Genomic DNA, 15,528 nt, shown 5'->3' on the forward strand with positions numbered 1-15,528 from the left:
TTCAGTCTAATTCTGAGGTTTCCTGGAGGCAGGATCACCATTTTCGAACTGAGGTTAATGTAAGAGCCAGTAGCTGGCTGCTTTGCTTTTCTGGCCTTCCAGATGAACCCCAATATATGTCTCTGAGTTTTTATTGATTGTATAACCATAAGCAGGCCATCCCAATTAACTGTTTTCCTTTATAAGAGTTGCCCTGGTCATCGTGTATCTACACAGCATTAGAAACCCTATCTGAGACACCAGTCTAGCATAATCAGCAAGCTCCAGGCAAGACTCCATCTCAAAAAAAATATGGTAAAAAGTGACAAGGAAGACACCCAACATCAACTTCTGGTTTCAATATGCGTAAGTACATATGCACACACATACCTGTAACACACGTATGCACACATGTTGATGCATACACATAAAAAATAATAAAAAGATGCATGTCAAATTATAAAATACCAGGTGGAAAACCACTACTGACGATTTATTTTACTTAATTATGTTACTTAATTATTTTAATTAATTATTAAGTAATTATTTTACTTAATTATGACTGGATTATGAAGGAGCAATAAATACGTACATAACTTTTAGAATTAGAAAAACATGCATTCAAATTTTGGACCTGCACATGTGACTAAACGTGATTTAGCCTGGCTACATCTGTTTCCTCATAAATAAAATGAAAAAGTGTGGGGCCAAGGAGAAAGCTCCATGAATAAGAGCACTTGCTGCATTTGCAGAGGACCCAGATCAGCTTCCAACACTCATATCAGGTGGCTAACGACTACCTGTAACCCTAGTTCCAGGGTCTCTGATGCCGTCTTCCAGACTCTGTAGGTACCTGCATTTACACAGATTCAGGTGCACATATATACAGATAAAATTACAAACAAAGTCTTCAGAAAACAAAAAAAGATTACTGCTTTTACTATGTATAAAATATTCAGCTCAGTTTAACTGTTTAAGAAAAATAAGCTATCTCACTGTTTAATTTACATAGATTCAGGTGCACATATATACAGATAAAATTACAAACAAAGTCTTCAGAAAAAAAGAGATTACTGCTTTTACTATGTATAAAATATTCAGCTCAGTTTAACTGTTTAAGAAAAATGAGATATCTCACTGTTTAACAGTATTAAATAGGCATCAACTCTCAAAAATTGTAACAAAAATCTGTGTAGTTTTAAAAATTAATAAAACAGAGCACTGATAATACAAACTTCTCAGCTGTTTGTTTCTCCTTATGACACAAAGGATGGAAACTGTAGGCTTATGCATGGTAAGCACAAATCCAGGCCTGCTAAGTATTCTAATAATGGACAGGATGTCAACACAAGGACATTTACAAGTATTTTAAAGAATTTAATTCCAAAAATTTAATGTTTAAATTAAAATTTCAGTCACAATCACAACAATCTTTGTGGATTTAGCTTTATTAACCTTATAGCTGGGGCACAGTTTGTGAACTCCGAACTGAAAAGCAAAACTTAATGTTTCATTCATTAAATCACAAACAGAGTATAATTCAGGGAAATGATAACAGTAAGCTATTTTTGTCTTTAAAATAGTCACAAAAATGAAAGGAGGGGGCATTTTGCCATAAGGAAGTATTTTCTACCTTACAAAATTACAGACTCCTTCTCATTTGTAAAGGTGTATCCAAAATACAGCCAAAGAGCCTGTGATTTTATAAAACTCTCCCTGCTTTTAACAGAAAACTATAATATTTTTATCCCATGTTGGTATAATTCAATGAAGGTCACTTAAAGAAAAGTCAACAAAAAGGAGTGATTTGCTAAGGTCAGAGAGTGATTCTAGTATAAAGCTATTACTTGGCTGCAGTTCCACTATATGGTGACAAGCCTGAATCAATAAAGCTTTCATTATGCCCAGAGCACAGAGCAACAGATGCAGCAAGATTTTTATACTACTTAATGAAAGTGCTCTTTCTCAAGTCATTCCCCAGAGAACTGTCATAAAATCTGTACTACCATTAGCAATGTGTAAGATAAAACGGGCAAGGCCTCACCAACATAAACTGGGAAACAAATCTAGCTACACTTTCTCCCTCATTCATATGGCAAAAGATTCTATTGCTCATTTCAGCAAAACCTAAACATAGGTTTAATAAATCTTAAGATTTCACATGTAGTCAACATTTTAGTTCCATATTTTGAGCAATCTCTCTATTACTAAATCTGGGCTAAACCAATAGATCAGCCATTCAGTCTTGAAGAAAGGCAAAAGTTTTACATCCATACTATTTTTTAAAAAAGAAAGCAACAATGAAGAAAATGTCATTTGCTTTCCCAGACAAGAAAAAGGGCAGCCAGGTGGGGCTATGCATGCTCATTATCTCAGCACTCAGGAGGCAGAGGCAAGAGTGGTGCCATGAGCCGGAAGCCAGGCAGCCTGGGCTACATCATGAGACCCTATCCCAAGCATCTGAAAAGGAAAGAAGATGTTTAGAGTGATTTATATCACCAATTCTGGTAATAAAATTCTCACATGTCAAGTTATCATCATTTAGTTTCAAGTCTCCACTCAAGGGCAGATTTTGTTGCTCACCAGGAGTGGTGGAGCATGTCTGTATTCCCAGATGCTTAGTTCAAAGCCAGGCCTAGGAGTTAGAGCAAGACACTATTTAGGAAAAGAGAGACAGAGAGACTAAGAGAAGAAAGACAAGCGGGGAGAGAAGGAGAAGGAGAGGGATTGCATCTCATTATAACATCATCTCCTACCTGGCTATGTCATATACACGGTCTGCAATCCGACTGCCAACCTGAAAAATGTCAAGTCAGTGGGTTAAATACACGGAGAAGGTTTAACAGAGAAGTAACATTCTTTTTTTCCTAAGAGTCAACTTACGTTTCAAAATGATAAGTACTTTGTAATCCCATTTTCTATTTTCCCACAGCAACTTTCTTTACAAATCCTGGATATAGATAAAATACTATAAAACATAATATCCCTGGAAACAAACTGAAGCAAATTACTTTAGAGCCAATTTAATAAAATCAAGATTAAATAATCTGCTAAGTGTAGCAGCTATATGTCTATAGATGTTTATAGACCTGGCAGGCAGGAGGACTGCCACAAGTCTGAGGCTAGTCTGTAATAAATGGTGATCATGGTGAGTTCCAAGCTAGCATATACTATAAAGACCCTTGTCTCAAAACCACAAAAACAACATAAAAACAAGGAGGCTGAGGCAGATGGATCTCTTATGAGTTTGAGGCCAAACTGGTCTACATTCCATAGTGAATTCCAGGACAACCAGACCTACAGTGAGATTCTGCCTCAAAACAAACAAATCAAAAAGCTGCTCTAAACAACTAAACAATCTTTAAAAATGGTATACATACTTGGCCTTTGTATTCCTTGTGATACAAGATAAGAATAAAAAGGAAAGAAACATTATCCTAATTGGTTTTTGTCAACTCAACACAAATCCAGACACATCTGGAAGAGGGAATTCTTTCTTTCCTTCTTTTTTTTTTTTTTTTTAAGTTTCTCAAGACAGGATTTCTCTGTGTAACAGCCTCCGCTGTCCTGGAACTTGTTTTGTAGACCATGCTGGCCTCAAACTCACAGATTGTACCTCTGCCTCCTGAATGCTGGGATTAAAAGTACGGGCCAAAAAGGTGTGGGCTGACCACTGCCCACATGAAAGAGGGAAATCTTAGTTGAGAAAATGTTTCCATAAGATTAGTCTTGGATGGTATAAGAAAGCAGGATGAGCAAGGCATCAGGAGCAGACCAGCAAGAAGCATGACTCCATAGCCTTTGCTTCAGTTCCTGCCTCCAGGTTCCTGGCCTGACTTCCCTCAGAAATGAAGTGTAATTTGGGAGTTTTAAGATAAATCCTTTCTTCCTCAAGTTGTTTTTAATCATAGCATTTTATCACAACAATAGAAACCCCAACTAAGACCAACACAACTGTAACATTAAGTTGGGGGCGTCACTCCAGCCCCTGGCATCATCCATGCCAGCCCCCTGGCCTGGGAGTTGCATTGGTGTAGACTCCAAATCCCAGAGCATGCCAGGTCCTGACCCCTCCCACAGGGTATTTAATTGGGAGCCCAGAGGAGGAATACATGGTCCTGGGTTTTGCATATGCTCCCCGGTTTTCTATCTCCCCTGCCAAGCTCTAGGCCAATCGAGAGTGCTGCATTTAATAAAACACGGGCATTTTAATTCGGTTTGATTTGGCCTGATTGGATTTCCTTGAGCCGGCGAAGTGGCTTGTCTTAGGATTTTTCTTAACAATAAATGATATATTAGTGCTCACAGACATTGACATGAGATACATTAAGCTAAAAATTATTCACCTTGGCTAAGGATTATAAATCAGTATATAAATGATCACTTAATTAAAAACTTAGTACAAACTTTGTATAGCTCCTAAATGAATTAACTATGTTTTTGTTTTGGCTGTGAAAGGGCACCCAGGCTGGCTCTGAACTCCTAACAATCCTCTAATCCCCCAGCTTCAGCCTCCTGAATGCCAGGATCACAGACATGTGTTACCATACTTACCCAATCTACATTAACAGCTTTTTTTTTTTCCTTTTAGTAACGTCTGCAAATTAGTAAACATCAAGTCTGGAAAAATACAGTTGACCAGTTCCCCCAGCACAATATAAAAGAAACTGAATGGCAAGTAGCACCCTGCACTGGGCTAGTGACATCTGGAGTGAAGTCTACTATTCCACACGTATCACTCAGCCTCCTATAAACATTCTGGAGCTGTGACTGCTATTTGAAAACTCGAAATATAGTTTTGTTTGTTTGTTTTGAAAGGGTGGTGGGCAAGGGATTAGGCACATTGAAGTCTTTTCCCTGAGCAGCCCACTTTGTACATCATTCAAAAATGATCTTCATATACTTTACTGAATATATTCTAGTTCTGCATTCACGCGGCTTCAATCGGGCTGTAATCCGGGTGCTTTTCTTCCAGAAAGAGGTGCTTATTGAAGGGCCCTTACAGGTCCTTTCCGCCTCAGGAGTTCTGGACTTATCTCTTCCTTTTCCTAGGTGACTCATCCGATCTCCCATCTCAGCTCGACTGATTTTTCACATCTTTCTCCAAAGCAGCCGCTCTTGACCATCCGTGCCATCAATCAGGTCATTTCACTTCTTCTTCACCTCATTTAGCTGAAATTACATTCCTTGTCTATGCGTGTCTCGCGCTCTCTCCTTAATGCTATCCTGCAAAAGCGGGGGTCTGGAGTGTGTGTGTTTTGAGGGGGGGGGGGTATTGTTTTGCTCTGGAACTCAAGCAGAAGCAGTACTTGCTAAGCGAATGAGTGACTGCCGCGCACACTACCCGAGCCCCGGACTTTGAGAAGACAAAGGCCCAGAAAGGTGAAATTTCTCAAGGTCACAGGGCCGGGTGGCTCTGCCCGCCCTCTCGGGCTCCGCGCCTCCCTCCGCCGCAGTTCCCGTGGTCTCACCTCCTCCTTCAGGTAGTCAAATTTCATGGGCTCAGGCTGTCGGGCTGCCCAGTTTTTCTGCTTCCTCTTCAATTCCCGGTCGAAGATGTTTAGGGCTCTGGGCGAGGTGCTGCCAGAAGGAGGGACACCTGAAGCTACCTCCCTGCGACCACCGCTCCCTGTAGAGACCGCCGGGCCCCCAAGCCGCGTTAGGCGCCAAAGAACGACCGGTCGCAGCATCTCCAGCCACGGCGCCACTACAGGGCATGGTTTTCGATTGTGCGCATGCGCCGGTGGGACTACGGCTAGCACAACGATACAAAATTGTTCCATGAGGGAAAAGGCAAAGTTGAACTAGTTTGGCCTAGCTCGCCTGCCGTTACGACCGAGCTTCACGCAAAGGATTGTAGGAGTGTGCTCCATGTGAACTCAGACCGGGATCCGAAAAGACGAGTGAGAAGTTGTGTGGGTCTCCGACGGGATCGCCTTGGGGTTTGTGAGTAGTGCGCCTATTATTTGGTCTCTTTATGGCCTCGTTGTTCTCTTCAAGGCTGCTCTCGGAGCGACCTCAGCTGAGGAAATTTCCCCGAAAGTTTCTGAGGCGAGAGGATCGTTCCGGAACCAACCAACCTGGAGCTCCCAGGCCAGAGGATGGGTGGACCTGTAGGGGTGAGAGGAAGCGTTTGCAGTGAGGTCGAGTTGCTTTCGCTCCTCTGAACATCCCACGTCTGTCGCGGGCTTCAGTCTGCAACATTGACAAGCATTACCTCCGATTGCTGGGTGTGGTGGTCGTCTCTATCGTAAAGCTATCCGAAGGTTAATACATCTGGAATTTTTCAGCGCATCCGTGACGTTTTATGTTTTTCCCGTTAGAATGTAAAGGGTTTTGAAGTACAGCAGCTCAGTTGAGAATATGAAGATTAACAAAGAGAATGGGACCAGAGTATAAACAAATGAGACCAGCTGAGATTTGAGAATCTTGTTCTTTTCTCTGTGTTGCATATACAGATGGTCACATCAGGCCACATGTCCAGCACTTGTGTGCTCATATGTTGGGAGGGGTGCTTGCTTATGGGGGCCAAAGGTGGAGGCTAAACGTGTCTTCCTCAATTGCCCTCCGCCTTATTTTTTGAGAGAGGAGCTCTCATTGAAACCTGAAGCTCCTCAAATAAGCTAAGTTGGATGACCAGGATCCTCCGCAGGAGTGGGTTCTTGTTTTTTTTCCAAACAGGGTTTCTCTGTGTAGCCCTGCCTGCCCTGGAACTCACTTTGTAGACCAGGCTGGCCTCGAACTGACCGAGATCCGCCTGCTGCCTCTGCCTCCCAAGTGCTGGGATTAAAGGTGTGTGCCACCACACTGCCCAGCTTTATGCTTTTTTTCTAGAGGATCAAATCCGTGTCATACTTAAGCAGGAAGCACTTCATTGACTGGGCCTTCTCCCAAGCATCAGGCTTTGGTTTCTTGAAGCAGTCTCACTGTGTAGCCAAGGCTGACCACCAGTTCCCTCTGTAACTATATAAGGTCTAGCCTCAAACTCTTGATAATCATGTCTCTGCCTTCAATACCCTGGTTTTGCATGTATGTGACTCTGTGCCCTAGTAATCTTTTAATTGATGACAAATACAGCCTAGAAATACAGAAATAATGAGGGCAATCAGCTACAAAACATTGCCCTAGGATTCTGTTTGCTTTGTCTTAAACTCATTTCAAGTAAGCTGTAATGTAATGATTATATTTTACTATGTTTTTCTTTTTTTATGTTTGACCCAGAATAGGTTGTGTAGCTGAAATTAAGTTTAAGCTGTCTTAATTTTGGTACAGTTAGAGAGAGAGAGAGAACACAGTGAACAAATGTGGGTTTTTTTCTCTATATTTTAATTGTGTTGACCATTTATCATTGTAATATTTATTTTATTTTCCAGTGTTTGGTTTTTCTGGATATTTCTTCAGTAAGACGTAAAAATGTCATCGAAACAAGAAATAATGAATGATCAGCGGTTTAGGCGGGTTTCAAAGGATCCCAGATTTTGGGAAATGCCAGAGAAGGACCGAAAAGTCAAAATTGACAAGAGATTTCGAGCCATGTTTCATGACAAAAAGTTTAAATTGAACTATGCTGTTGATAAAAGAGGGCGCCCTATCACCCACAGCACTACGGAAGACTTGAAACGCTTCTATGACCTTTCAGACTCTGATTCTGATCTCTCTGATGAAGAAAGCAAAGTACTGGACCAAAAGAAACTAAAGCAGAAAAAGAAACAGGCCGAAAAAGAAGAGAAGTCAAAAATGCTGATTGAGGAGAAAAAGGAAAAAACCAAAAAAATTGATCAGAAGGATCTTATAAATAAAAATGATTTAGATAATTCTGAAAGAATTCAAAAAATGAAAAACTTGTGTAAATCTCAAAAGATAAATTCAGAAATAAGTCCCAAAAAGAATAGTGAAGAATTTCCACAAAATACCAAAAAGAAAAGGAACATCACCGATCACAATACAGATTCTTTGCCCAAAGAAAAACCAAGGACCAAAGATTCCAGTACCTCTGAAACTGTGAAATCTCCAACAATCACTTGTTCTAAGGCAAAAAGAGAAAAGCAATCAGGTTGGTTGGGAGTACTGATTCTTCTGTATTACACTATTTTGCTGTGCTCTTTTAAACATGTAAACAGTAATTATTTTTGTAGTATGATGAGAACAGACAAGTGTTTTATTTTAAAATATATAACTATGAAAGAAACAATATGCAATGATTTCTGCTTGTTTTGATACCAGAAGACAAGCAGGAAAACTTGGGTAAGTGATATTGGTTTCTAGTGAACAATGCTGAGAGCTGCTGTATGTTGTTACATAGGAAGAGATGTGCTTGAAGACGGTAAGTAGAATTGGGTACTCTTCATTTAGTTTATTCAGCTAAGTGACAGCTACTGTAAGGCATGGTCCCCTCCTTTAGGGCTATCGCAAGCCTGTATGCTGTCTTTTTCATTTAGAAAACGGCATATCCTGCGACCACACAGACACAGTGCTCTGGGGTTCATAGTTTGGTGAGAGGATGACAGTTTTGACTGAAGCAACGTGTTGATTTCCCTTGAGCAAAAGCAGCATCTGCAGAGTGCATGACTTGTATGGAGAATAGATTTGGTCTTAGCTCTTCTTTCCTTTTCGTAGATGCTTTTAGGCAGATAACGGCCTGCTTAACTCTGTATGAATACCCTGGTCTACTGGCACCGTCCACTAGAAATACATTGTAATGTATTTCCTAATAGTGGCATTAAAAAGAAAAAATAAAGAGATGAAATATTTTATTTATTTCTATCCAGTAAATCAAAATTTCTTTTTTATGTAATTAATGATAACAAATTTGTACTTTTACATTCTTGTTTAGTATTAATCTCAAATTGACAGAGTCATATTTCAAATACTAAATTGTCTCTTTTGATTGTTACCTTCCATATTGGACAGCATAGAACTAAAGTAGAATTGTCAAACCTGTAATACAAAATATTGTAGCAGGAAGGGCCATAAGTGAGATTGAAAAATGTCAAAAGTGGCTAATCAAAATATAACCAGAGAAAAATTCATAAGAGATACATTATTTGTATTAGATTTTGGGGATGGTAGCAGTTGGGATTAAGTTTGAGGCCCAAAGAACTTGTTGAGCAAATTTAGGATTGGATGTATGTAGATCAGTAGTCCCATTCTGTTAGGCAGTAAAATCTTAAAGACTTTAGTAGTTTTCGCCAAATAATATCTGCAAAATCTTCTTACTTTAAATACCTTCCTGTATTCTGACATGCTGATAATGCCTGTAAGCCTGACAATTGTTAAGATAAGTCACAAGGATCAGTTCTAGGCCATCCTCATCTTCATGGTGATTTTGAGGCTAGTGTGGACTACATGACACCCTGTTTTAAATTTAAAACAGGCAAGATGGCTCAGCAGGTAAAGGTGCTTGCTACTCAAGCCCTGCAGCCTGAGTTTCGTCTTCAGTATCCATGTAAAGGAGAAAGTAGAGAACCAACTGCACAAAATTGTGCTGACCCCCACATATGACATGTGCCTCCTTCCCACCCCTCATGCACAAGCATATCATACACAGATATGCAAACAAAAATATTTTTTGAAGTTCTGTACATATGTATATGTTCTATGGAGGTCAAAGAAGAGGGCATTGGATCTGAAGTTACCCTGGAATTGAAGTTACAGGTGGCTGTGAACCACCATATGGATGTTGGGAACCAAACCAGATCTTCTACATGGTCATAACCATTGAACCATCCCTCTAACTCACCTGTAGACAAATTTTAATGCCTCAATATAATGCATTAATTAATAGATTCGTTAATTAAATGAATGAGAGTGTATAAATTTTCTGTTTACTTTCTCCTAATTCAATATTTTGTATATTGTAGGCAATAAATGTTGGATTAATGAATCAATATTATAAAAATGTAGACTTAAGAACAAATTTCATTCTTCGTCTTAAGTTTTTTTTAATATTTATTTATTTATTATACATTCTGTCTGCATGTATGCCTGCAGGCCAGAAGAGGGCACCAGACCTCATTCCAGATGGTTGTGAGCCACCATGTGGTTGCCGGGAATTGAACTCAGGACCTTTGGAAGAGCAGGCAATGCTCTTAACCACTGAGCCATCTCTCCAGCCCCTCTTCATCTTAAGTTTTAAAATTTACTTTTCATTCTCCAAACTTAGAGCCTTTTGAGTAAGTGGAAACAAATACCAGCTTAAATGCAGTACATAAGATACTCACACATGCAGAGGTGATTGCGTTCAGAAGTAGAGTACGAACTCCTTCAGAGGTGTGAAAGAAAAATGAAATCCTATTTAAGCAAAACATCTTGGTATGTGGGTAACTAAGAGATATAAAATGTGAGCAGAAAATTTTTAGTTACTATTGCTGTTTGGTAATCTCATTCATAATGCAACTTTTGTCAGTTATGTATGAATGGGTTATAAATTTAATCACCAGCTCACACTTGGCATACTTCTTAGAGTAAACAGCTCTATTGATGCTACATGACTCAAAGGCGCTTTATTTTATTCCAAGGATCAAACCTAGTGTTTTGGGCATGCTAGGCAAGCATGCTGCTATTAACCTTGAAGATTCTTTGAATTCAAATATCCAGAACTCAACTAAAATAAGATCTCATCAAATTAATTATTTTCCAGTGTTTCATGTTTACATGTCTAGCAGCTAGGTGGCCATGTCTGTAAGTTAGGAAGGCAGGACACTGTGTTTAGAAGACACTTCTAAAACTCTTGTTCCTGTATCGAATATCCCTGTCAGTGTACTGTCTGGTTTTACCAAAACTTTTCACTTTGCCATCAGCTTTATACTGCCTTCTTTTATTTTGTCCCTCCATTTATAACTCATACCCGCTCTACCCCCCAGTTTTCTGTAGTGTAGTTGAGATGACATCCTCAATGTGCAAATCTAATAGATCTGTTTGTTTCTTGACTCCTTGCTAGCGACAAACCACACATGATTGCTACTTCTCTGTCATTGACAGCTCTTTACAGATGCTTTCCTTACTGTTCAAAACTAATTTCCTTCATCAGTTTTCTCGCTGTGATTACTTAATTCCTCTTCATCCTTTATTTAGCTGTTGAGTAACCACACCCTTGGAAACTTAATGCTTGTAATTTCATTATATATGTGTGCATATTGATTTGATTGTTTATTTTAATGCTTGTCACTTATTCAACTGGAAATTGATAACTTTTTGCCAGTGGTTGTGTACCGAACACAACCACTAAGCAGGTATTCCACAAATACTAAATAAATATATAAATACAGTTACTTCATCTTATAAATGTTATGATTTCACTTAAACAATTTGATATAGCATGAATTTTACTGAACTTATGTTCCTTTTGTTTTGTAGAAGTTATACTGGATCTAATATCAATAATTTGTATTTAATTTAATTCAGTGTACACATCTCCTTTCTCCCTCCCCCAATATGCTGTAGTGCTTCCAGTCATAATGGCAAGAGACAAAGATGCCCTGGAGGAAGATTCCGACAGTGCTGGTGAAATAGGAAGTGATGAGGACTCTGAAGATGAAGTCACAAGTGATGATAGAACTTCAGCTGATGATGATGAAGAGGAAGAAGAGGAGGAGGAAGATAGTGAGGAAGAGGAGGAGGATGAAAGTGACAGTGGTCCTGATCTGGCAAGGGGTAAAGGAAATATAGAAACTAGTTCTGAAGATGAAGACGATTTTGCAGATCTATTTCCAGAAGAACCTGGTTTTGAACATGCTTGGAGAGAATTAGATAAAGATGCTCCTCGGGCTGATGAGGTAACATTTTCAGTAAATTATTTATGAATAACATGACAGTTAGCTTTTATGGGTGATTGGTTGATGTTATTAAATTAAGTAGGAAGGAACTGGACACCTAATTCAGTGATGGAATTCTTGACCAGCATTTGTAGGCTAAATAAAGGAGAGCATGGTGGTGCGCACCTGTAGTAGCATCACTTAGGAAGCAGGAAAATCATTGTAAGTTTAAGATCAGCCTGGAATGCATAGTGAGTTCTAAGCTAACTTGGATTATAGGCCTGCTCAGTAAAATCCTGTCTCTTTTCAGAAAAGAAAACTAAACAAAAGAAAGCATTAAAAATAAATTAAGTGAGAAAAGTTTTACTGGTAAAATGTAGGGCTTGTTTGTTTTTGATTGAACCCAGGGCCTCCTGTCTGCCAGGTAGGATACTACCTGTAAATCACATCTCTAGACCCTGGTGGTATTAATGATGATTAAATTTTGTCTTCAGGACTGGAGGTGAACTCAGTGTTAACAGTACTTACCTAGCATATGCAAGCCTCTAAGTTCAGTCCCAACATTAGAAAGAGTAAACACCTTGAAATGGAGCCACTGTATATGATTAGATGTGTGTCCAAGCACATGAAATGGGAAAATTTTTTTTCTTCCTTTTATTTTTTGTTGTTGTTGCTTGAGGCAATATTTCTTTTGTAAAATGTTGTTTTTAATTAATTTTTAAAGATAGAATGAAAAGTAACATACTTTGCTGTGGTGTTTTTGTACATTTATGCCAGTATACTTTGTTCCTGCCCAGCTTCCTTCCGTCCTGCCCTCTGCATCCTTTCTGCCCTGCTCTTGCTCATTGCTCATCCCTTTCTTCACCCCAAATAGTTCCCTCTTCTGTTTTTATATAACATGTATTCCTTCATTCTCTCTTCCCCAGCTCCCTAAAGATCTCTTCCTCTACTATTATGGACCCTTTCTAATTTCATGATGTATATACATGCAAATTTCAATCTGGATTTAGCAGGGTGGGGAGATGGTTCCATCCATAAAGTGCTTGCTATACAAACATAAGGACCTGAGTTTCGGTGAGACAAAAGTAGTAGGATCCTAAAGGCTCATTGCCAACCAATCTAGCCAAACAGTAAGCTCCAGATTTGGTGAGAGACTAGGTGTAGTGGCACACAATTTAATCCCAGCACTTGGGAGACAGAGGCAGGTGAATCTCTATGAGTTTAAGGCCAACCTGGTCTACATAGTTTCAGGATAGCCAGAGATACAGAGTGAGACCTGTCTTTAAAAATACTGCTGCTACTACTACTACCACTGTCACTACACTAACACTACCAATACACTACCACTACAACTACCAATAATAATAATAATAATAGTAATAATAATAAAAATACGTAGTGATTGAAGGCACAATAGTGTCGACCTCTGACTTCTGCATGTAAGTGCGCAAACACATATAGCAAAAATTTTAAAAAATTTTAAAACCCAGCAAAAAAGAAAACAAAGAATTTGTTTTCTGAGACTGGCATATCTCATTTAACAGTTTTTAATATCTTTTTTCTGCAAAGGTCATAATTTTTTTATTTCATTTGTATTGTGTGTGGGTACATAGCCGTCTTGCTCAATTATTCTCTACCTTCTTTGGTTGGTTTGGTTTGATTTGGTTCTAGGTGAATTTTTTTCCTTTGTATTTTTGTTTTTGAGACCATGGTTAACATCCCTGTCTGTCTTGAAACTTACTCTGTAGACCAAGTTAACCTTTAATTCATAGAGATTCCTGCCTCTGTCTCCCAAGTACTGGATTAAAGGCTATGCGCCTCCCTTTCCAGCTCCACCTTATTTCTAAGTCAGGGTCTCCTCACTGGAGCCAAAGCTCACTGATTAAGCTGAACTGGCTGGTCAGAGAGCCTGAGGGATACTCCTGCTTGCGTGTGCCCTCACACCCTCCAAGTATGGGAGAACATTCTAAGAGACAGGGTGGAAGGTCCCAAGAGTTTCCAGGTAGAGCCTTTTGAAAGTTTAAGTGTGTGGTCGTGTTGAAAATAGGGGTGTTTGATTTCTTCCTTTCCTGTATGTATCCCTTAAGTCAGTGGTTTTTAACTTTCCAAGTACTGTGACACTTTGCTAAAGTTCCTCATGTTGTGGTGACCCCCCCAACCTTAAAGTTATTTTCATTGCAACTTCATAACTATAATTTTGCTACTATTATGAATCATAATATAAATATTTTTGGAAATAGAGAGTTGCCAAAGGGGTAGTGACTCACAGGTTGGGAACCTCTGGCTTAAATACTATTTTGAATCAGAGTAGAGAAACTGGACACTATTATCTCCTTCCTGATTTTAGAGGAAATGCTTTTAATTTTTCCCTATTTAGTATAATACTGGGTATACATTTGTCTTATATAGGCTTTATTATGTTGAGAAATGTTCCTCCTATTCCTAGTTTGTTTAGAAATTTTATCTTGAATTTGTGTTGATCTTTCTACAAATATTTCACTGGCCTTGAGCTTGCAGTGGTCCTTCTGCCTATCTGGAATGCTGGGGTTTAAAGTATGTGTCATTGTGCTCAGCAAGAATTTCTACATAAGTAATTTAAGCTTTATGCTTGTTTATGCTAGCAATTTGTATTTATGTTCTTACTGCACCAGAAGTACATGCTTTGGGGTAGCCCATTTCCTTACTCCCTATCTTTAAAACTGCTGTGGTTAAAACATCAGTTTGTGATCACATCCTGGTTCAATAACTCTAAAAATCAATTTATAGATAGTGCTTATCTCTTGTGGTTCTAGTATTGTTTGCCCATCATGAAGCTCTCTCTGCATGTTAAATCAGTTAAATAACAGGTGATTTCAGAACTAGAGAAAGACTATACTACATTGTTTATCTTTCTGTTTTCAAGCGTTGAAAATGATACAGATCCCAGCAGCACTTGGGAGGCAGAAGCAGGTGGATCTCTGTGAGATAAAGGCCAGCCTAGACTGTATAATGAATTCCAGGACAGCCCTGGACTACATAGTGAGACTCTGTCACAAAAAAAAAAAAAAGATTCTATAATAATTAATAATAGTACTTTAATGTTCTCAGATTACACGCCGACTAGCAGTTTGCAACATGGACTGGGATAGATTAAAGGCAAAAGATTTGCTGGCTCTGTTCAATTCTTTTAAGCCCAAAGGAGGAGTTGTATTTTCTGTAAAGGTGAGAATTGATTTCATTTAAAGTAAATATTTCTAGATGTTTTAACTTAAATCTGACTTTGTTTCTAATTAAACTGACTTAATTTTTCTCTTCAAAAAAAATATTTTAGTGGTCTGGAAATTGTTCAATACATTCGAGTATAAAAATGATGTAACAAGTATTTAAAGGGGGGAAGCAAATTATTTTTTTTTGCTTTATATTTTAGTTTTATGTATATGCACAGATGTGTGTATGGAAGTTAGAGGATCCCTTTCAAAAGTAGGTTATTTCCATTTGACGTGGGCTCTAGAGACGGAGTGCAGGTCGCTGTCCACCTTCCCACATGGTTTCTAGAGACAGAGTGCAGGTTAATGTCCACTTTCCCACATGGTTTCTAGAGACAGAGTGCAGGTTGATGTCCACCTTCCCACGTGGTTTCTAGAGATGGAGTGCAGGTTGATGTCCACCTTCCCACATGGTTTCTAGAGATGGAGTACAGGTTGATGTCCACCTTCCCACGTGGTTTCTAGAGACGGAGTGCAGGTCGATGTCCACCTTCCCACACGGGTTCTGGAGACGGAGTGCAGGTGTTTATGATGCTTTGTTTTTATCCCCA

General features: G+C 39.0%; 2 protein-coding genes across 5 annotated transcripts in view; one reads left to right on the plus strand and one right to left on the minus strand.

The window, feature by feature from the left end:
• Ndufaf5 (NADH:ubiquinone oxidoreductase complex assembly factor 5) overlaps positions 1 to 5,714 on the minus strand; it is a 33,949-nt gene extending 28,235 nt beyond the window's left edge. The window contains exons 1-2 of one of the 3 annotated variants that reach the window (XM_048455451.3): positions 5,451 to 5,714; positions 2,736 to 2,776 (exon numbers count right to left, since the gene is read on the minus strand). In XM_048455451.3, the coding sequence (XP_048311408.2) occupies positions 2,736 to 2,776; positions 5,451 to 5,669 (260 nt within the window). In that variant the 5' untranslated portion in view covers positions 5,670 to 5,714. The remainder of the gene's footprint in view (positions 1 to 2,735; positions 2,777 to 5,450) is intronic. The other 2 variants (XM_048455449.3, XM_048455450.3) reach the window with 2 other exon arrangements.
• A 55-nt stretch (positions 5,715 to 5,769) lies between these two features.
• Esf1 (ESF1 nucleolar pre-rRNA processing protein) overlaps positions 5,770 to 15,528 on the plus strand; it is a 56,018-nt gene continuing 46,259 nt past the window's right edge. Inside the window, exons 1-4 of one of the 2 annotated variants that reach the window (XM_048455447.3) lie at positions 5,770 to 5,925; positions 7,353 to 8,032; positions 11,422 to 11,753; positions 14,820 to 14,933. In XM_048455447.3, coding sequence (XP_048311404.3) covers positions 7,393 to 8,032; positions 11,422 to 11,753; positions 14,820 to 14,933 — 1,086 coding nt within the window. In that variant the 5' untranslated portion in view covers positions 5,770 to 5,925; positions 7,353 to 7,392. Of the gene's footprint in view, positions 5,926 to 5,954; positions 6,246 to 7,352; positions 8,033 to 11,421; positions 11,754 to 14,819; positions 14,934 to 15,528 lie in introns of those variants that run through there. The other variant, XM_048455448.3, reaches the window with a different exon arrangement.

This window comes from Myodes glareolus, chromosome 10, assembly GCF_982192425.1.
Source record: "Myodes glareolus chromosome 10, mMyoGla1.1, whole genome shotgun sequence".
Classification (NCBI taxonomy): domain Eukaryota; kingdom Metazoa; phylum Chordata; class Mammalia; order Rodentia; family Cricetidae; genus Myodes; species Myodes glareolus.